This window comes from Molothrus ater, chromosome 7, assembly GCF_012460135.2.
Source record: "Molothrus ater isolate BHLD 08-10-18 breed brown headed cowbird chromosome 7, BPBGC_Mater_1.1, whole genome shotgun sequence".
Classification (NCBI taxonomy): domain Eukaryota; kingdom Metazoa; phylum Chordata; class Aves; order Passeriformes; family Icteridae; genus Molothrus; species Molothrus ater.
This window is the reverse complement of record NC_050484.2, coordinates 14,979,080-15,001,772: the sequence shown is the minus strand read 5'-3', so window position 1 is coordinate 15,001,772 and position 22,693 is coordinate 14,979,080. Positions and strand designations below refer to the sequence as shown.

The 22,693-nt window shown below is 38.9% G+C and overlaps 1 protein-coding gene across 2 annotated transcripts in view; it reads right to left on the bottom strand.

The window, feature by feature from the left end:
• Positions 1 to 20,226, bottom strand: part of CWC22 (CWC22 spliceosome associated protein homolog) — a 28,392-nt gene extending 8,166 nt beyond the window's left edge. Inside the window, exons 1-15 of one of the 2 annotated variants that reach the window (XM_054515415.1) lie at positions 20,184 to 20,226; positions 19,669 to 19,780; positions 16,928 to 16,995; positions 16,166 to 16,288; positions 15,800 to 16,057; positions 15,198 to 15,326; positions 13,852 to 14,020; positions 13,419 to 13,472; positions 12,390 to 12,525; positions 12,102 to 12,308; positions 11,920 to 11,982; positions 11,511 to 11,606; positions 10,223 to 10,304; positions 9,008 to 9,068; positions 236 to 313 (exon numbers count right to left, since the gene is read on the bottom strand). In XM_054515415.1, coding sequence (XP_054371390.1) covers positions 236 to 313; positions 9,008 to 9,068; positions 10,223 to 10,304; positions 11,511 to 11,606; positions 11,920 to 11,982; positions 12,102 to 12,308; positions 12,390 to 12,525; positions 13,419 to 13,472; positions 13,852 to 14,020; positions 15,198 to 15,326; positions 15,800 to 16,057; positions 16,166 to 16,288; positions 16,928 to 16,995; positions 19,669 to 19,695 — 1,551 coding nt within the window. In that variant the 5' untranslated portion in view covers positions 19,696 to 19,780; positions 20,184 to 20,226. Of the gene's footprint in view, positions 1 to 235; positions 314 to 9,007; positions 9,069 to 10,222; positions 10,305 to 11,510; positions 11,607 to 11,919; positions 11,983 to 12,101; positions 12,309 to 12,389; positions 12,526 to 13,418; positions 13,473 to 13,851; positions 14,021 to 15,197; positions 15,327 to 15,799; positions 16,058 to 16,165; positions 16,289 to 16,927; positions 16,996 to 19,668; positions 19,781 to 19,869; positions 19,895 to 20,183 lie in introns of those variants that run through there. The other variant, XM_054515416.1, reaches the window with a different exon arrangement.
• Positions 20,227 to 22,693: the final 2,467 nt, after the last annotated feature.

Genomic DNA, 22,693 nt, shown 5'->3' with positions numbered 1-22,693 from the left:
AAATAAGCAATAATATAAAGGGAAAGTGAATTCTCTCATTCTGCATTTACTGTGCTTTTTACAATCAAAGTGCTAATTCAATCCACTAAAACAATCAACTAACATAAGCATTTTCAGAATGATAAAATGACTATTAGTTTTATTTATCCATTAAAACTTAAGTTTGACACACAAAAAACAAAGTAAAACAATGAAATTTTCTATCATAAAGTATAAAATCTGAAACAGAACTCACCCCTGCCAGTAACCCAAAGAATTTTTCATATGTTCTTTGCTGAGCACAGCAGTCAAGTATCATATTGCAGAGTTCTTTCTGGGTTATGAAAAAAAAGAATATTTCTTCAGGTAAATTCAATGTAGCAGCAAAAAACCCCATCAGTACATACCAAGCAACTGAAGGAAGCTTTACATGGAGGTGAGCTTTGAAATGAGCATTTACATCAAACTTCATGGGCAACACCAGTAGTTTTCTGAATTTCTCCTGGACATGAATATGAACTTTTGCCCTTGAAATTTCCTCTTCTGCCTAAACTAAGATTTATGTGTTAACACAATATACGTCTAACAAAAAAAAAATCAGAATTCATTTACAAAGAGACTTTAGCACAATGAGAAAAGGAGTTACAAGAAAAAAAGTTAAGGTTTTGAGGGTCTTTTTCATGGTTTTGTTTTTGTTTGTCAGTTGCTTCTTTTTGTGATATTCTTTTTAGGGTTCCTTTTTGTTTGTTTGAAATAGTACCAGTCCCTGCATTTACAGAAAATAAAAATTCTTTACAACTTCCAAGTGTTAAAATGGCTTACAGACAAACCATCTGGAAACACAATGTGCATTTCTTAGCAGTTATTTCCAAAATCAGAAATATTCCAAACTTATTCCCCTGACCTTCTGCCTGAGATACAGCTTGCAACGCAGCTGTGAATTGGTTTAGGGTACATTTGGCAACATTAATTAAGGCAAGTGAGCAAATGTTTTTATACAAATTAAAAGCCATGAAGTTACACAATCCTTAAAATAGCCCTGCAGTTTTTGCCCATTCACTTTTTTTATTACTGTTTTCTCCTAAGACCAATTCCACAGTGCAATCCAATTTATGACACTCCCAAATAGGTTTCTGGCTGTCAGTCGTGTATCTTTCATTATTAGTTTAACTTCTCTTTAAACTAATAGTAACATCCTATAAAATGAAAATGATTTCATACTGGATTTCAAGTTCTCCCACTTGTGTCATTCTTCCAAGCAAGTATTCAGAAGAAACATTTCTGCCCATCATAAAAGCTCAAAACAAATAAAAAGCCAACCAAGCCTAACAAGAAAAGAAACCACTCCTCCAAATAACAAGGCAGTAATGTATAAAATAAACTTACAGATGTGTTTAAAGGCATTCCTTTTAACACTGTCACACAGTGTTAATGTGATGTATTAAAATTCATATTAACCTTTTATATTATCCCATTATACAGTAATGGTGCAGGTAATCAGTTTTTAACAATAAAAAGGGTAAAGTGCTGATGCCACTGTTAATAATGTCAGGAAGACTTGAAAAACAAATTACTTTTCTTCCTCATCTTAAATGCAATTATAGCCTTGGTATCCCCTGTGGTTTACAGTAATTAAATATTTTAACATTTTAATTAAATATTACAATGATTTCTAGGAGGGTATCTTGAATAACCACACGCACGAAAATAGGTTTGCCCATAAAGTCATTCTTGCTGGTGTTATCTAAACAATTTGAGGTTAGGTCTAGAGTAACTGTCTTCCATATTTAAAATTAACAAATTTTACAATTATTTAATTACTTTTTGAGAGATGCAACAAGCTCAAATGGCAAATCTAGCTTAATTTAAAGCTTCTAAAGTTAGTGAACTAATATCTGCACTCCCAATGATGTTTATGGCATGAAGAACCTGTTATTTAGCCCATCACTTGTTTTGAAGACCACAAAAAATTTGTTGCCCAATTTTATAGGCAATTTCTAAATTGTGTTGTTTAACTGTTTTCATACAATGCTCAATAAGTAACTACTCAGCTTAGTTAAGAAAGCATATATAGTAAAACACTTCAAAATATCTGACATCTCATACAGATGGTGAATCATCTTTTGTGAAGATCTTGAATTTATTATTGTATAGAGAACAACAGCACTTCCCAAAACTAAGACAGAAGATAAGGAGAAAGGTCCTACTAAATGCAGTGCATTTCTTGCAGTTCTGCCTCAGCAGTCTCTATCTGCTCTTACCCAAACAGAATAGCAGTCCAGATGAACCGTGACTCAACCTAACATGCCAAGTATCACCATACATTAAAAGATGCTAAAGGAAAAGACAGAAAAATCAGACTGGTTTTGTTTTTTTCTCCCAGTTTTACAATTTTAAAACACAAGCACACCCTGCCCAATCTATCTTCTCTCAGCTTCACACAAAGGCTGTGTTCATGGCAGGCAGAAGAGCTAAAGTAACTTAGCCCCTTCTGATCACGGGTTCCTTTTCACAGCTAGTACTTCCCCCCCGCCCCTTCTCACCATTTTTTGCAATTTCTCTAAGATTTGCATTCAGCCAAGATTACAGTTTCAGAGCTGCCTCCCAGGCTGCCCCCATGTGGGGGTCACTTCTGCCCTTCCTGGAAGTGATGCCATTTCCACCCCCCTTCCCCTGCCAGCCCCACAGCTCTGTTCCATCCATTGCATACACAAGCTGAAGCCATCATGAGACATCCCCACCCTGTAAGCTATTCTTAAAATATAACATTCTCAATGTCAAAACTTAATTTCTAGAAGTTTCTTCACGGAACTAAAGGAATTGGTTTGCCAGGAGCAAACCTAGTACAGGCCTCAGGTTCATTTAAATCAATGTGAAATTGGAATTATGTGAAACGAGTGCCTTGCATTTCATGTATTTTCACTGCTTTTACAGATGCCACACTTTTTTCTCTTTTAATTCACTGATGCCTATTTTACTCCCACTGACTACCTTAAAGCTTTCCTTACTGCTGCATATTTTAATGGGTGCAAGCATCACACAGCCTACTTTTCCCAGCATCTCTGCTTTCTCTTCTGAGTTTGTCAAGTTACCACTTAGAGCCAAAGCTGACAAAGCCCTGGAAGGTGTTTCCGCAGCAGGCAGCCTCTTGTCAAGCTATGTGCAGTGCTTTTAGCAGCTACTACAAAGTCTCCAGGTCTATCCTGTGCTCAGCTAATGGCCTTCCTCAACTTTTGTCCCTTTTTTTGCTCAATTTCTTTTCTGTTTAGAGCAACACATGCTTAAAGCTGAATATGGTTATCACAAATCTTGTGTAAATCTGACTTAATATTTTACACTGGAATCATTAGCTGGATATAAGGATAGATATATTTTAAATCATACTGCTACAAGTCTGCAACACACAAACACACACAAAAATGAAACAATACATTGAAGTCCCACAGTATCTCTTTCCTTCTACCTGCAGGCTGCACATGCAAAACTTCACTTTAGGTGATTTCACTGAGCAATTCCACCTCCTTAGGTTAAATGCATATACACATCTGTGGAAGATCAAAATCCAGTCAGAATTCTAGCTAATGCCTGCCTATCACTTACACAACAGCCTAATTCTGTATGGATTCTGTACCTTCACTTTGTAGACATCAACAAATACCACAACATGGTATATGCAGGTGATGTACTTTTTTTTAACTTGACAAATCATGGAAATTTAGAATGATTCTGCACCTCAGGCCCACAAAAACCTCCTACTTCAAAAGACAGGAAAGCTACTGGAGGATGATTATCTTTCACAGCCAGTAGCAAGGCTGTGAACTAATCACGGTGCAGTTGCTAAACCTACCAGCTACAATGCCCTCCAATTAAAGAAATTAATGTATCTAAGAAATCATCAATTTGACCAAAGCGTTATTATCAGCCTTAGACCATCCTGCTCTACATCAGCTTCCTGAACTATATTTTCACTGAAAGTGAAAATAGTCAGGCCAACATAAGTTGTTGTGTTATCTTCAAGACTTAAGGCATAAATAACATGAGACACTGACACTCCCACACCACCAACTAGGACTGCTTTGAGCAAGTGACAGCACCCCGTAAAAATGGAGATGTGTCAGATGCATGCATAATTCCTTCAAGAAGGCTGTGCCTGCAAGAATTTTTCTCATTTCAAGTAAAAAAAATAAAATCTGGTGACGCATTACCTTTATCTGGAATATGCACAGTGTTACAAGAGGCTCTAATTTAATTTAGCAACATTTCTGTATACAAGCTTAATTCTTATCACAAACCAAGAAGAAAAGCCTAAAAGCCAATCCATTTTAGGCACATTTTCAAAGAGAAAGGACAATGTATGGTCGGTTTAATTTTTTTAGTGGTATGCATTTAGGCCAGGCTTGTCTCCTTGCTTTTCCCCATAGTTCAGAAGCCAGAAGAACTGGTAATACCATACTCCTCTAACTACAGCTTTAATTTATTTAAATTTTCTTCTTTGGTAATACATGGGATTAACACAGCTTTAACAGAGATAATAACAGTATTTTTTAAAAAAGTAAAACAGTGAGCTCTGCCAAGACTGAACATATGCTTAAAGAAGCAATTGCAAGGCTTGTTTAGAACAGCTTTGCACAGACTGAAGTACAGACAGCAAAGCTATTTCACTTTTGATCTGCAGGCTTCAGCTGGGTCTAAATAACATGAATAAAAGCAAACCCATTCCTAGTAAATTTACTTAGAAGTGAAATAACACTTTAAATGTTTTCCCTCAAAAAAAAAAAAAAATCCACAGGACTGCTGACATCCCTCCTCAGCAGCTGGTCCTAAACTGCAATGCCAAAAAGCAGTATTATGTTGTTCCAGTCCACAGATTATCCATCTGAACCTTAATCCTCTTTCTGTGAGTCAGAGCTGTGTGATAGATCCATTACTGGTATTAAACAGACAAACAACTTGTGTTGCACAGCAGTTAATGTGACACAATGATCTGATAATTCAACCACTGGTAAAAACTGCTAATGTATTTCTGAACTCAACCCTGATAAATCCTACCAAAAGTTTCTACACATGAAGATTTCTGGAAGAGTTACCCAGAATGATGGTCATTAAGACTGTTGTTTGCATCTGTCTTTAGGTTTCAGATATTCTGATTAGTTTTCTGATTGTATGTAATTGACAACTTACTACTCAAAGCTTGTGGAAAACAGTCTTTATGACAAAATTCAATACATATTGCTTTATTAAGTAAAGTCTTTCAGAAGAAAAGCAGAACATTACTGTAAAATCACACTTGATTTGAATAAAAATTTTGCAATGAAAATCTTAAGTTGCCCCTGATTTTTAAGGAATACTGCAGCTAGATGCTCTAGTTTCTGCTTCTCTTGAAGACTGCCATTCATAGTAGGAGTTGGAACAGAGAATTAGCATAAACAAAGTTTGCAGGTTCACCCAAGAGTTCAGCAAACATTTCAGGAATTTCTCAAGACTGTTCAATGCTTTGAATCAGAAAGTGCGAAGAAGTAAGATGCAACATCCTGCAGTACAGATTGCTGGAGCTTTCAGTAAAACAGACAGGAAAAGGAAAGGAAAGGAAAGGAAAGGAAAGGAAAGGAAAGGAAAGGAAAGGAAAGGAAAAGGAAAAGGAAAAGGAAAAGGAAAAGGAAAAGGAAAAGGAAAAGGAAAAGGAAAAGGAAAAGGAAAAGGAAAAGGAAAAGGAAAAGGAAAAGGAAAAGGAAAAGGAAAAGGAAAAGGAAAGGAAAGGAAAGGAAAGGAAAGGAAAGGAAAGGAAAGGAAAGGAAAGGAAAGGAAAAGGAAAAGGAAAAGGAAAAGGAAAAGGAAAAGGAAAAGGAAAAGGAAAAGGAAAAGGAAAGGAAAGGAAAGGAAAGGAAAGGAAAGGAAAGGAAAGGAAAGGAAAGGAAAGGAAAGGAAAGGAAAGGAAAGGAAAGGAAAGGAAAGGAAAGGGAAAAGGAAAAGGAAAAGGAAAAGGAAAAGGAAAAGGAAAAGGAAAAGGAAAAGGAAAAGGAAAAGGAAAAGGAAAAGGAAAAGGAAAAGGAAAAGGAAAAGGAAAAGGAAAAGGAAAGGAAAGGAAAGGAAAGGAAAGGAAAGGAAAGGAAAGGAAAGGAAAGGAAAGGAAAGGAAAGGAAAGGAAAGGAAAGGAAAGGAAAGGAAAGGAAAGGAAAGGAAAGGAAAGGAAAGGAAAGGGAAAAGGAAAAGGAAAAGGAAAAGGAAAAGGAAAAGGAAAAGGAAAAGGAAAGGAAAGGAAAGGAAAGGAAAGGAAAGGAAAGGAAAGGAAAGGAAAGGAAAGGAAAGGAAAGGAAAGGAAAGGAAAGGAAAGGAAAGGAAAGGAAAGGAAAGGAAAGGAAAGGAAAGGAAAGGAAAGGAAAGGAAAGGAAAGGAAAGGAAAGGAAAGGAAAGGAAAGGAAAGGAAAGGAAAGGAAAGGAAAGGAAAGGAAAGGAAAGGAAAGGAAAGGAAAGGAAAGGAAAGGAAAGGAAAAGGAAAGGAAAAGGAAAGGAAAGGAAAGGAAAGGAAAGGAAAGGAAAAGGAAGGAGAGGAGAGGAAAAAGGAAAAAGGAAAAAGGAAAGGAGGAAGGAAGGGAGTGCTTTATGGCAAAAATAATAGCAGTGGAGAATTATAAAGGTTGAAAATAGCTCTAAGATCAAGTCCAACCATAAACCCAATGCCACTGCATTCACCACTAAACCATTCCCACACGTCTTTCAAATGCCTCCAGGGATGCTGATTCCACCACTTCTCTGGGCAACCTGTTTCAACAACTGATCACCCTTTCAGTCAATAAAGTGTTTCTAGTATTTAATTTAAATCTCACCTGGTGCAATGTGAGGCCATTTCCTCTGGTGCAGTCCCTTGTTATCTGTGAGAAAAGACCAACCCCCACTGGCTACATTCTCTTTTTGGATACTTGCAGAGTGATAAGGTCCCCTTTGAGCCACCTCTTCTCCAGACTGAACAAGCCTAGCTCCCTCAGCCCCACACAGCACTCCAGGTGTGGCCTCAGTCCCCAGTACAGTGGGACAGTCACTGCCCTGTCCTGCTGGCCACGCTATTCCTGATCCAGGCCAGGATGCCATTGGCCCCTTGGTCACCTGGGCACTGCTGGATCATGTTCATCTGCTGCCAACCAGCACCTCCAGGTCCCTTCCTGCTGCTGGGCAGTTTTCCAGCCACTCTGCCCCAGCCTGTAGCTCTGCCTGGGGCTGTTGTGACTCAAGGGTAGAACTCAGCACTTTCCCTCCTTGAACATCACACCACTGACCTCAGCCCAGTGACCCAGCCTGTCCAGATCCCTCTGCCTTCCTGCTCTCCTGCAGATCAACACTCCTGCCCAACTTGGTGTCATCTGCAAACTCAGTAATAGCTTGTTTTTTAATGAAGGCAGAGGGAATTAATTCAATAAAGGCTTCAGTCTGAAGACAGTAGCTTAAATAAATAAAAGGTGATTTTTCTAGCTGAAAATCTGGCAGCTAATTTAAACAAATTGTATTCAGTTTTTTTTATCCACATGTACAGACTCAAGTCTTAGAAACCCCTGAATAATTTTACTGCCTACATCTGCTTATTCTTTCTGCTCTCATAATGGTCAGGAAGTGTCTTTCTTTTTTTTAAGATTTTTGTCCCCATAAAGGAGCTTAATTCTATACAATGAGCAAGTCAAAGCCCTCGTATCTTTGATTAAACGAGGTGAAGAGTAGTTAGGAATCTTAAGGAAAAAAAGAAATCAGTACAAAGTAGAAGCTTCATGTGGTAAGAGGAGGCCGTTTTACAACAGTTTTCAATCTTGAATTGCAGTAATTCCTACAACTAGTGCTGAATCGTAGGTTGATACTAACTGTTGGGTTTTTCTTTTTCCTTCCCTTATTTCTTCTGAGCAGCTTTTGCCCACAGAAGTTAGGAGCTGACAGAGACTGCCATGATATTAAACCCTAAGAGTTAAGTAGTTCTCACTACAAGCAAGTAGTGTTATGCATTATAACTCTGTTTATGGTCTAGTACATATATTCTAATTGCTTGCTTTTTTCTATATAGCTGAACTGATTTGCTGGGCAACAGGTTTTTTTTCTCTTTAGAGTTTTTCAGGTTATGTATACTTCACTGAGAATTATAATCTTATGCATGCTTAATATTGCATTTCATGCACAGAATTAGAGAACCAGATTTAAAAAATAACAATCTCAGTTCTTAGTTTATTTCCATGTAAATTCTCAAAGAACACCCAAGTGTAGCCCAGATCTCCCCTTACTAGTTAGCATTATACCAGAGTTACTTATTACACACACTGTTTCAAATAAAACTGATAATTAAAGCCATAAGAAGTTAAAAAGCCCACCCAAGTGCAACTCCTATGATGACAGCTTACAGGTGTCTGAAAAGCTGCTTGGAAACTCAGATGTGTATTTACATTCTACCAATATTGAACAGAAGTACTGGATCAAGAACAGTTCCATTACTTGAAAACACAGCAATTGCATGGACCTTACAGAGTCTGAGGACAAAACAGCTTTAGTCTCGTGATCTCCAAAATTACAGCCAAGCAATCACTCAAAACTGCTTCAATTCAATATGCTTACTGTGAAAGCACCAAAACAACATACTCATAACATTGTGCTAAATTTCAAGCCCCACTGATAAAGTCTACAGCTGCCTGCAAATATTATCTTCAACTCAGAGTCCTTTCAGAGACAGAACCCTGTCATGGTGCTGTATTCCTGTCATAGGACAGAACTTTCACCAGTCCAAACAACAGGTCTTTTGAAAAGGCTACGAGCAAACATTTGTGTTGCTTGACAGAAAGGAGCACATGCATAAGACAAATTGCTTACGAAATGTGTGTCAGTCTATTTGCTCTAAAGGTTGTGAAATAAATTTTGAGGAACAACAGTTGTAAGGAATGACTCTCATTTATCTGCCTGCTACACAAACTAGGTCGTGGAACGTGAGCAAGGTTGTTAGACACTACCACAGTACTGTATCTTTATAATGTTAGTAACAAGAAGAGTAAGAGTAAAGGCTTACAGTCTGACTTTCTGGGAAATCCATCTTCAGCAGTTTGTGAGCACATTCTTCAAAGTCTAAGCTGAATAGAAAAAACACTTATTATCTGTGCAATATACGCTATGCTAAGAACATTCCAAAACTATATTAAGAATCATCATTGGTGCTAAAACGTCAACTGTTTTGAAGGAAATTATGTCAGCTATTTGATTTGCTAGGACTTTATTGCTGTTGTGGCTTTTTAAATAAAAATTTTGTATTTCATGAGTTTCTATCTGAAAACTAATCCAAAGTGATTACATCTGCAGGCAATCTGAAAACAAGATGATCCAAGTCATTATTGCTATCACATCATCTTACCAAATTTAACAAACAGAAAAGTGGGAGCTTCTTTTGCACATTTTGAAACACACTGAAATGCAAGCACTTCAGACCAGCTCTGAAAGCAATATATACCACAGTCTTCTCTGTGCACTCCTGTTCTGAAAGCCTTTAGCTACCACTGGGTACATCCTCCCCCCATCTATCAGATGAACAAGTTCGAGCATGGCAAGAAAGTATTGAACGGTAACTTTGAGAAATGTGAGAGCCTTTGATACCCTCAGTATGGTATTAATTAATTCATATGTCTAATGATCAACACCACAACTACATCATTGCACTTGTCATGCAGCATCAGACCTGCAGAGGCTTATGGGCTACAAGGCATGAATCCTTCCTCTCAGCCTGGTGACACAGAAGCTACACCCAGCAGGTTTGGAGTATTTGTGCCACAAATTGCAAGCAGAGTTCATTCTCAAGATGACCACAAGCAGACTATACTTCAGGGTTGGTACCTGTATACTTATTTTTGAAACAATGCAGACAGCAAAAGAACTCCATCTCAGAAGTGGAGGCAAACTACAGAATTTCTAAGTGTGTCTCAAATTTTTTCATAAGTTCTCAAGATGCTGTTAAATTTAAAGATCACTGGCTTCTGTTCACTCAGAAAGTCTCATTACAGCAATAGTCCCAGTCCACTACACAAACATTTTGAAACAAACAAGATTCATCTCCGAATGAGAATTTGGAAAACAACAAAAGTTTGCTTTACACAGTCAGGTCAGGCTCCCTGAAGACCACTTCCCTATTTTTTTTTTCTTTTAAATTGCACATTAAGACAGAATTTTAAAAGAAAGATTTACAGTTCACAGACTTGAAAAGAACTACACTCCTAGGTGTATAACTTATATTTACCTTGACTGAATAGCCAGATAAATTGTACGACGGAAGGAGACCAGGTTAATTTCTGTTTTGTCATGGACAGTAACTTTCTGACCTGGAAGAGAAAAACATGGCTTTGTAAAGAGCAAACCATTAAGGAAGACACAGGTAGTAATTTTTTAGGACAGCTCTATTTACCATTTACTGAGTCTGTAGTACATTATTTTTCTAGAAGTACTTAGGACTGTTTGCAGGTTTATGTATTTTTTTGTTTATTTTTATAGATATTGAAAAAAATCAGTATTTGCTTCATCTGTAACAAAGTAAATATTTAGGGACAGTTTTAAAAGGGTAGTTTTTTTAAAGACATTTCAGGTTTCTTAATCACTGCAATCTCTAGGTTTAACATGTCTTGTCAACATTATTAGCAATCCATTTTCTGCATAACTTAAGCATACAAAGCTTTGTGCAGTATTTCTGATTTCAACAGGTAATTCCCAGTTCCTGTTAACTGTAGGATCTACATTACAGCATTCTGCAAAGTCCTGGAGCAAGTGTAGAAAAATCCATTCTGAACCAAAGCACTATAGGAACACTTCAATTTGTAAAATACTCACTATTCCTTCAGTTTTTTTAAGTTTGGTAAAAGCATAAAAAAATCAGAAATTATGGGAATGTTCAAACTTTTCATGAGACTGGGTGCTCTGCTATTCTGTGAAATACTCCACCAAACCAGTAAGGAAATCCATTCCTGGTATTGTACAGGAACAATATTTGACTAGCTTGTCCATTACTCATGCAGTCTGCACAAAAATTTCAGTTATGCTTATCCATCAATGTTTTTTCCTGGGAATTGAATACATTCTCTGAAAATGAGTAAGTTTTGTCTCCACTAAAGTAATATATATGGAGGATGTAGATACAGTTGTAAGAAAATCCATCCTAATTTTGAAAGTTACTTAAAAATATAATAGAGCATGGAAAAGTTTAAGCAAGAGTTTTCATTTTGCTCTTTGTCATGTCTTTTGTTTGCTGGGCTTTTCTCCAAGGATACTGTCAAGAAAATCATCAGTATCTCAAACGGATACAGTCATGAATAATGTGGCAAAGTTGCCTTTCCTTGTCTGCATGTGCTGAATGCTTCGTTTCAGACTTTTTCACTGTTTGCTAGTAAACACTTAGATCTGAAAATAACTGAAGAGGAAAACGCTGCTTAACATTTGAGCATCTCAGTTTTGCAAAACATCTAAAAAGCTGTGTTTTTCTTTCCTGCTTATCTACATTCATTCAATTGCTTGTAAGGTGCCAGTCATACACTTACCATCCTCATCCTCCTCTTCATCGTCGTCTTCATCTTCTTCACTACTTCCAGCTTCTTGATTTCCTTCAGATTCAGTGTCACCTTCATCAAGAATTTCTGAAAGAGCAGCATCCCAGATTAATGAAACACAGACCACAGTACCTTCATTACAAAAACCCCCTTGATCCCACCCCTGTAGAGTGAAAGGATGTCTCAGGTACAGAATGTGGAAGAGGCCAAAAATCAGATAAATAACTGAATGGAAACACAGAGAAATAGCACTGAATAGCATGAACACAAAATAAGGTCTGTGAACTGAATCAGTTTTATAGAACAGAAATATCACCCACTGTTAAATAAATGTTGGCAGCAACAGCTGAATAAGCAAATGCCATAGGTAATGGTTGTGCATACACATAAATATCCCTACCTTTCTTCAGCATTTTGTATTTCTCTTCATTTTCCATAAAGTTCGGATCCATCTTGAAAACATCTTTAAATAAAAGAGAATCTTTATTTAAAACACAAATTGAAGAAAGCTATTAATATTTAATCTTGAATTTATTTTCTTGGGGAATGCAGTTAAGGAATTATCTTTCATTTCTAACTTACTAAGAACATCCTCTGGGTTGTAGTCATCTTCCAATGGCAACATATGAGTAAACTGATCCTCCTCTTCCACTAGATCTAATCCCTCTGGAATGATTGGATGGTCCTTGAAGCCATCCTTGCGTACAGCAAACATGACTTCTATCATGTACTGAACGCGCATATCAATTTTGGATTCGTGCAGGATGTGTCGAAGGCGATCAAAGATTGCTTTGGAGAAGAGAGAAATGTAAACATGAAAGGTATTTACTAATACCAATGCCAAGATAGGTTTTGGCTAACTGTACTTACCATTAATACCTCTAGGAGAAACTTCTGTTAATTTGAGCCCGCTCTCTTTAATAAATCCAATTGCTACTTCAATACTGTCATCAGTAGGCCTTTCAAGTAGCAAAGTGAGCATTTCCAAACATAAAACCTCATGAGCCTGTGGAAGAAGTATCAGCAAAGAATTAGAATGCAAAATATTACACTATCACCACAGTCATTTACTGGACAGACCTGTCCAGCCTTTGAGGATGCCACAACACAGCAGTTTAATCACACACAAGGCAGCAGTAGCAGGGCAAAGCTGATTTAGAGAAAGTCAAAATTTCGAATCCAATTTTACCATCAGTATTTACACCAATTTCTAGCGAATGTGACTGTTCTATTGAAGTGAGCAAGCTAGCAAAGAAAAATATTTTGCCATTAAAAAATTAACAGAATGCATTTCCAAGAAGCAAACAAACCAGCACTTGCATTACAGAATCCAGTTCTAAGTGCATTGCATCTATAATTAAATAAGATCTTCCAGGACCAGGCATATAAGCAAATCGCCCATCTCAGATTAATTTCCTCTTAAGCAAAATGCTGAACATTCCCAACACATTCCTGAGACACTGCTTCCTGACATTATTTAAATCAGAGCATCCTGATTTCTGACACATTAACAAGTGGAATAGAGCTGGATTTAGATTTGATTTAGATGCAACTGAGTCTACTTCTGCTAACACACGTTGCAAGAAAATTCTGTTTAAGATCTGTGGGACAGAGCCCCACGTGATCCTTGCTTTGCATAGAGACATGCCTGAGTACTAGCCCAAACACACATGAAATCTTGGGAAGCTCTGGAGCAGAAGCGCAATGATAAGTGGTGATAACTGCATAAGCAATTACCAGTATCTTTTATAAAGAGATTTTAACAACTTAAAGCAGGCACCACACTCAGGCTTTCAGCAACTTTCAGAAGAGACAGAGAACCTTCATTTAGGGTACTGCTGTCTTAAACTAAAAATTAGCCGTATAGGGTTTGGATTGAGTAAAAACAAAGAAACATACCACATTCTGATTCATCAAATGTGCAACAAATTTTGAAGATGTTAGACAGAGTTGCTGAAAAAGAAATAAACCAGGAAATTTTAACATATAGAAAAAGAAATTCCTAACCAAGACACACTACAGATTAATGCATCTCACAAACAAATTAGAGTCATGAAACTATTTCAGGATACTAGTAGCTGTTCTCAATTAGGACCGTACACTTAAAAATAAAGAATCAGAATTAAACACCCCTGCCCAAATCAAAAAAACCCAAACTATCACAGTATCAATCCAGAACAGGTTGATAAACTTTCATGATACTCTAATGCTACTAAATATCCCATTGACTGGTCTTGACCCATGTCTTGGCTGTGCTCCTTTGAACACACTTGACACAGTTACCGTGCAGAATTCAGCATTTCAGCACATTGCTCCTTCACATTTTACATACCTTGTCATTTCTGCGATACCCTTTACGAAAATTCAGTATCAGCCTCTTAAGGATCAATTCACCGATATTTGGAAACTTGGAATTGATGATTGCCACAAGAGCTGCATAAACGTGAGTAAAAATCGGAGAGGCACTCTGAGCTTGCAAAATGGATCTAGACAGCAATCCCCTGGAAAAAAAAGCAAGTTTTAAAGACCTTCCTGGTAATTAAGCATGTAATGTTTTTATTCAGTACTTACCACATGAAATAGTGTGCAGTTGGAGTAGCTGGAAGAAACCAGATGATGTTTTTCAAACCATGGTTTTTCACGCCACAATTGGAATTTTGCAAAATGTGTTGCACAAATCTTTCAGAAAAGTTCTTAAACTGTTACCTAATCTTTCACTAAATATTGTTCATATTACAGATAGATTTAAAAATGCTAAGCATGCAGAAAGCCATCTTGTATCCTGCAATTATCCTTTTTTTTATCTGAACCTCGACTGATTATAAAATACTACTTAGAACCTAAATGAATGGAAACAAAGGATTCATGAGACAATAGTTCTTTTATTATTCAAATGGTCTCTTTTACATTTATTATCAAGGAAGTCTGAGAAGCATCTGTGACTTACTTCCCCTCCTCTCAATTTTGCTTTCTGTAATGCTTAGGAGCACACAGAATTTGACTTTTGCTGTATTACTCAACTACATGTGTGTGAGGATAAAAACAAAACAAACCTCCAAATATGGAATCTTCAAAGTACACACTGATTTCCAAATCTACCTTCCCTGTGGTCTACTGAAATCCTAAAAAAAACTCCTACAGAGTAATAAATACAAAGTGCATAGAGACCTTATGCCTACTTACTTCGGCATTGACAAGTGGAATAGAACTCATTTCATACTAGTGCACAAAAATTATTTTTGGATCTACCAAGTTACAACAGCATAATGGTCTTTTCTTTACAATGCATCAATAAACAACACCAACAGGTAACTGCAGTAAAACTTTTTTTGTTAAATAGTGGCTAAAATATTATTTGTCCCCAAAAAAATAAAATATGAAGCATTACAAACAAAATCGACAGTGACAACTGTAAATTACAGGTCATTCAAGTAAGATGCATTGGGAAAACCTTAAGAAAAGGAAATATACACCATCTGTTGCACACTTCTATTCCACTAAGCATACAATCTTTTTCCCAAGTAAGGGAATATTCTGAATAGGACAATATGGCCTAAGGTTAACGCTAAGATCTGACTAACACCCGTACACTACTAATAGCACACGCAACAGTGTCCACATGAAGAGTGTACATGCTCCAGAAAAGCAAAAGAATTATTTTTAAATACCAAGGCTTACCTTCCCCGAACAATATTCTCCTGAAGGAGCTCGTGAATGATGTTTTCTATATTAGAAACGTTCACTTTGTTCACAAGACCATTGATTGACTTCTTCAAGGCTTCCCAACTCATCCTCTGGTATGCCAAGCTATTACAGAGTACCACAAATTATTAATGTATGAATTTGAAGTGCCACTGAGCAAATATATATATATAGAGCATACATTCACAGTTTTATTTAATCATTAAAATAAATTAAAAATATTCGCTGCATAAATGTGAAGAGTTGTTTACAATTCCATATTCAAGCACTAGAAAATCATTGAACCAACATGATAAACCAAAGTGTAATTCTCTGAAGATATGGTATAACCCAGTATGTTGCTTTGTAAGATGTTCTAAAAAAATCCTAGCTACATTTAGTATCCTGCTTTACTTCACAATTTCCACTTTGCAGCAGAAGCAGGTACAGTTTAATCTGATTCTCTTATCTCTCTTCTGATAAAAATACCTTCAAAACAATGATCAGAACCCTTAAGGGATCCCATGTTTCCCAACATTCTCTAAACGCCTTAACTGCTTTGCTTGCAGCAAAAACCTACTATGTAACTTTGAACTCACCTATTTTTATCTGTGATTTGCTCTTGCATCATCCTGAGCTTGGCAGGTGGAATATATGCACCACCTGTGCGAGTGAGGATTGGATCCACTTCTTCTTTCTTCTTCTTTGAGGTGGTCTCATCATGAGCAAGTGAGCTCTGGCCTGTTGACCTCTCTGGACTCCTGCGGTCGGGTGACGAGTACCGTCTCTGCTTCCTTCGATCATATTCTCTGTCCTCCCATCTCTCATAGTGTCTGTCTCTCCCCCTTTCCATCCTTCTAAAGGAAAAAGAATAAACACCCACTAAACACCCGAGTGTAGGTGAAAAGCTTTTTTTATTCTTTAAAAGTAAGTATTTCATGACTGATTAAGAAAGGGCTCCAGACCTTCCATCTGAAGTTCTGTCATCATAGTATTCCCGTCTTGAATATTCCTCATCATATCTGCTGTCATCAGAGTATCTCCTCTTCCTGGGGGATCGAGACCGAGACCTATCACGCTCCATATCCCTACTCACAACCCAAGACACAAAAACTTTTAGTAAGAGGCTGAGAAGGGCAATGGTATTAATATATACTTGCAATATAATGTAACAATGCAGAAGTGCTCCAATTCTGCAATGTGACTTTCAAAATACGTGTCACTCCAATAAAAGGGTCTACTTTAACAATAATTTGTCATCAGGAAAAAATTATCAAAAATCAAAGAAGCACTGTAAAAGAAAGCTCCTAGAATCTGAAATTAAATGTTTAACAGTAATAATATCAATGGTAAATTCAGTAGCTTGCATTCCTCGAACACCTGTACTCATTTTTGTTTCTATTTTTGCCTGTACAGCATGAAGCAATCTTGCCCAAAAGTGATAACTGTGGTATCAGCAACATGTGACTTCAAGCAAAAAGCCAGCATGTAATTTCCACTTTCAAGTCTCATGATAATTTAACTAAATGCTAAGATTTAGTAACAAATCCATTTAATTACTGTTATATTAACACTCAAGTATTTTACTAAACCTACACTTGCTTTTTACCACTTAGTTATGGTAATATATAAAAAGAAACATAATCTGATGATTTTTTTTAACTTCTCTAACTCACTATGTGAGGTATATATACAGAATTGAAGGATACAAAAATCAGTCATTTTACCTGTCCTCTGGAGACAAACTCTCATGTCGGGAACTGTGGTTTTCCCTCCTGTCATGACTGGAACCATGCTTTAAGGAAAGAGAAAATAAAAAAAAAAAATCAAGCCCCAACATGACTGTGAGCACCTATCTTCAGATCAAAGCATACCATGCCTCAGTTCCCACTCCTTTACAAGAAAAGCTGATGGCAGTCAGGTATGACAAGGAAAGGCTCCTGGTTCTCTAGGAACAAGCATTTGAACAGCTGGACACCCAGCTACAGGATGCTGCAGATGCCAAATGCTTCCATGGGTTCAAGGCACTGAACAAACACTGAAGAAAAATCCACAAGGGTTACCAACAACTTGATCTGGCTCAGGAAGCTGCAAACACGTAGAGAGTGGGAGTGTACATGGGCAAGTACTTTTATAGTTGCCCAATTCCGAAACTCTTTAAGGCATCTGCTGTTAATTACTGCTGCAGACTAGAGTAGATGGACCACTGGTCTGCCTTTCCTACTTCCTTCTTTCAGATGCCATTTTAATTTGTTGTATCACATGCAATATACCACAAACAGAATTCCACCATTTCTAGTTTAAAGAGTGTCTTTCCTCTCTCCTAAAAATTCCCTTTATTGAGCAATTTTTCCTTACATCCCCCTTTTTACTAACCACAATTTATTTCCTCAAGAGTCATTCCTAGTTTCATACATTACAAACACCTGACTTGCACTGATTTACTTGGCAGATTTGCAGGATTGTGTAAGTGATAAACACTTAAACAGCTCACACCAAATTCCTGGGCTGAACCATGACGTGTAAGTATGGAGTCATACAAAAATCAGAATGTGACAGCATCTACAATCAACAGAAAGATATTCATTAATGTGTTTCTAAGCAACTTTGTTTAGAGTCAAGCAGCAGCATTCATAACCTGAGTACTTTCATTGCAAGGGTCATCTCTTCCTTTAAAATATTATTTTTGGTTTTTCAGAACCCCATTCTCATGATGTCACAGAGTGATTATCTGTGAAATAGGGAACACCTCACTTGATGCAGAAACTCAACAAAAGCATTTCCTTATGCACCTTGAGGGAACTCCCTGCAGCAACACTCAGTTTGTTCATTGAACAGCACCCTCTCCACCAACTGGCACACCAGTTCTTGCCCCACCAAAGAGCCAGTTAAAACTCTGGGTGACCAGAATATAATGACACCTCTTCCATATAAAGCAGGGCAGCTGTTACGTCTAAAAACTTAACTGGGGGGGTGTGTATATATGCAAACCGATAATTATATTTTTGAGGCCAATATAACATATGCTAGAATGTTGCCCTTCCTAGGGTGCACTTCAAATTGCTAAAATTACACCCAGCATTCCGTTGCCTGCATCAAGATGATGACAGGAAAGAAGGGCACTGCATTGTCACTGGCAGCATCCCTATAAAATTTATGTCCACCTGGTTAATTTTAGAGCCACATTACCTTGGACAGCAGAGACAGTACAAGAAATTCACACACTCACCAAGGTTTGCTACCCCTTTCAATGACCATTACACCACAGAGCAGATCACTGAATTCATTCAAGCGTAAGAAAAGTCCTTTTATTTTTTACCCCAGCACAGTAATATAATGCCAGTCTGTATCCTAAGCTTCCAAGAAAGTGCTAATAAAAATCTTTGAATAACACAGAATAGTTCCTGTATTTAAAACCTATCTAGCAGTGGGAAGAAGGCACTGGGTCTTTTTAGGATGATCCATTCTCATGGGTTATCATCTGTCTCTGCCCAAGCAGAATCAAAAATACAAGTGTTCACAGAAATAGAATAAAGTTATGGCTGTTTCTGTGTTTGGCATTTATCACATCTATGTGCAAAAGCAGCTATGCTTGTTGAAGAAATTGTCACCTTCAGCTCTCTGTGACCAGGTTTTCTGCCACAAGTTACTCCTCCTTCCTTGTCCATTTTCATCAAAATGAATAATTGAAAATGTCTAAACAGTGTGCTTTTGCTCACTAGCTTATTTTAACAGATGAGGGAGCACCACCAGATTGGGAAAACAGAAGGTATTAAACTACCCCTCAAACATCCTGCTAAAAGCCACTCAAGTCAGAAAAGTTGGGGCAAAAAGAGTGAAGAAGCCCATGAAGGAAGGTTCCAACTCTGGACAAACAGGCAGAGTCATACCACAGATTTCAGGTACTGCATTGTAACAATATTGCTCTGCTAACATGTCCCAAACCTGGCCTTACAAATGCTGTGTACCCCTACAAGCACAGCATTTCTGAATTTTTTCTTCTTGCATTCCCAAAAAATTACTCTCATCCACTCAGGAATGGGACATATAGCTATTGAAAGGAAAAGTTTTAACATTCATTGTATGACATACAGTTGTCAAATTAACTGCCACTTATTGTCTCTACATCTTTTAAGATTGTTGTTAAATTTTTCAAAATCTTTCTCTATTCCTCCACATGCTTACATTTACTGTTGAGCCATCAGCATTCAGTCAGTTTTGACCAATTATTGTAACATTTTACAGTAATACTATTCAGGCTTTGATTGCAAGGACAGCAGCAGCTAGAAATAGGTGAAATTTACTGACTCCTAGTAGTATTTATCTTGCAAACAGCTGCTGTCTGTTACAGATATTATTACTCCCTTTCCATTCAGGAAGTTTTATTTAATATAATATTAACTACAAACCTAATTACCAGCGACATGGGAGCGATCAAATCCTACATTTTAGGTCTAAGAACACTTACATTTACTTGTGTCACCCTGCTCTTCATCTTGACTTCCTGCTTTTTACAAAGTTCTCAACGTGCAGCAACGAGGCAATCCAAGCTGGAGTTCAGCATATGAAGACCATTTCACCTGTAACACACAGAACACAATCAAGAACTTTCGACTGCACACGGTGCCGGAACACGCACCTTCATTAAGTCCTTTAAGGCTGTGCTTACACAAGTCCTTTAACCAAAAGGATCCCCCGCGTCTGTTCCGATTCCCTGCGCTCACACAGCGGCCGCACAGCAGCAGCCGGGAGCTCACCGCCACAGCCGGCCCGAGCGAGCGAGCAGCCAGGCCGCGGCCGGGGCTGCCGGGGCCCTGCCCACCGACCCCGCCGCACGGCTCCCGGCCCGAGCCCGCCCGGCCCGCGGCCTCCCGCTCGCGGCGGGGGAGGCCGTGAACACCCGACCAGAGGGCTCCCCCGGACCCCAAGGGGATGGCGGGAAGGGGCGCCCCGTTGAGCCCGAGCCCCGGCCCCAACCCGCACCTCCCGCCGCTGCCGCCGCCGCGCACGGCCCCGAACGCGTCACTTCCGGCGGCGCGGGGTGAGCGCGCGGCCGGCCCCGCCCTTCGGCCGCCATGTTGGGGCGGGGCCGCGCTCTCCCCGCCTCAGTTTAAAGTGAGCGCGCTCGGCGGGGGTGTTATAAAAGTGATAAAAACTGTTCGGTCTGGGCTCCTCTGCGGAGCATCCCTGGGGAAAACCGCCCCGCTGGTACCCAGCGCGCGTTTCGGTCAGAAACACGTGTAGCAGCAGGGAGCAGTCAGCCGGCCTCCCTGAGGGGTGGAGATCTACCCTTCGGCACGGCTGGAAAATGGGATTAAATATTACTGCTCCTTGGACAGCAGCCGAGCGCACACTTCTGTCCCTTACACCGAGGGTTACACAGAGCTGGAGATGTGTGCAGGAGAGACGGCAGGCACGGCACTGTGCTGAGCAGAACCTGGGTGCTACAGGGGTCTCTGACCTCTGAAGTAATTCAGCACCATGGATCCAGGCTAACAGAGCGTCTGGCTCATTAAAGGCACAAACGTGTTTGGATTTTGGAAAGTAATTAAATGCATAGGAAGGGATGAAAAAAAGGAAAATGCTACATAAGGTCTTAAATGCTTCTGGTTAATTTTCAGTTCTTGTGGGATAAATGAGATGACACAGCAGATCGGGTCGGGCAGCACTAACCCAGCAGAGGCGGTTCCAGCAGTGCCCTGTGTGATGGAGCTGTGCCCGCCGTGTCCCTGCGCACCTCCTGTGCCCCCACACCTACTGCTGGATCTGCTATTTCTTGAGGGGATGAAGATGCCAATGAAATTTTTTCAGAGCTGGAAAATGCTACACTTCTTTCTTTTTGGAGGTTGTTAAATCAACTTATTTATCTGTACTGAGCATTAGAGTACTTATGTTTTGTGTGTCACATCATGTAACACACTTGTAGCACTATTTTCATTGCAACAACTAGTACAGGCTCAAATGCTCACTGTCCAAAAAAAAAAAAAAATTAAAATCACGGCATAGTGAGGAGAGGACATTGACCAGATCTGTCCAATCATCAATGTAGTGCAGCAGTTGAAGACTTAATCCCCAAGATTTAAACTGACTGTCTTGCTCTTCTGTCACTATGATGTCAGAAGAGTAAGAGAAAAGGAGCATCAGGCCATGACGGAGATTGTGCTATGCAGCACTGTAACTCAGAACGACTTTGGTTTAAACTAGTGTACCAGTTCGTGCTCCCCAGCACCTGAACCATTCACAAAATGGGAACAAACCTGCTCTCAAACTTTTCCAAAGGCCAGCAGTGCCATTGTAACCTTGTATATTGTCACAGATACATATATTCTGTGCTCAGGAGAGAATAGTTATTTTTATTTAAAAATTCATAAAAGGCAACTTTCTCATTTATGTTGCAATCCTAAGCAGAATAGTCAAGGAAGCAAAACACACCTTGCTCAAAACCAACATGGAGACGTTAAGAAAAAATAATCAGAAAAAGTGAATTGACTGATTTTTTTTCTGCTTATACCTTTTAGCTGCAGCATTTGATTTCTTTGGCTTAATCATTTGCAAATGTGGCTCTTACACAGGAGACTGGAAACAGCATGTATTTGGACAGTTGTACACTTTCTGACAATATGAATTGTTAAATGCTTTCGCAAGATATTCCCTGAACCCACTGTCTGCCAGTGAAAGCTCCATGATTTCCCATTCTGCTGTGAAAGTAATCTTTTTCCTGCCTCACGCTGTGTAAACAGGTGTCACGAAATAAAAAGGCATATGGCGTCAGTGTGGCAGCAGCATCTCCTGAGAGGGACATCCTGTGGCTGATGGCACATGCACCATCCCTCAGCCTGTCCCTCCAAATGCCCAGGGAGAGAGAGAGAGAGCATGGACAGCTGAGCTTTACCTCAGAGGAAGCCTGAGGACAGGGATGGGAAATACAGAGGTCTTTTTTGAGGTGCCTCCACTAGGAAACTACTGATAACCTCTGAGAAACATGCTTGTGATTTAAGAGTGGCTGAATAATGTGGGTGACTTAAATTCTTCAGTTTTCTTCTTGAATATGGAAAGCAGAGAAGGGACTAGGGCAATGGGATTCGCTGAACAAGGGAAAGGGCATTTAATGCTGAATAGAAGAAGTGAAGTGAGGTTTCCGTTTTCTCCTTTCCTAAGTTAATGCTTTTACAGTTAGATTATGCAGTGAAGCTCCCTTCTGCTCATTTCTTCCCTGCTCTGCTCAAATTAGAGTCCCTTTTCTGCAGTGGGTCACACTTAGATTTTATTTCTCATCAGGTTGAAGGGAGAATGCTTCAATTTTACAGTGGGTCTAGTCTTGTGTTTTGGCAAAATGCTTTAAGAGATGCAAGTTTTATTTCTGTGAGAGTGAAAAGACAAAGCCCATGCTTCCTAAGTGCTTTAAGGGGGTAGAATGCAGTGCAGGTGGAGAACCCAGATCAGCCCTTTGGAATCTGCTGCACTCAAGATCCCAAATTCACAGAGTCTGAAGC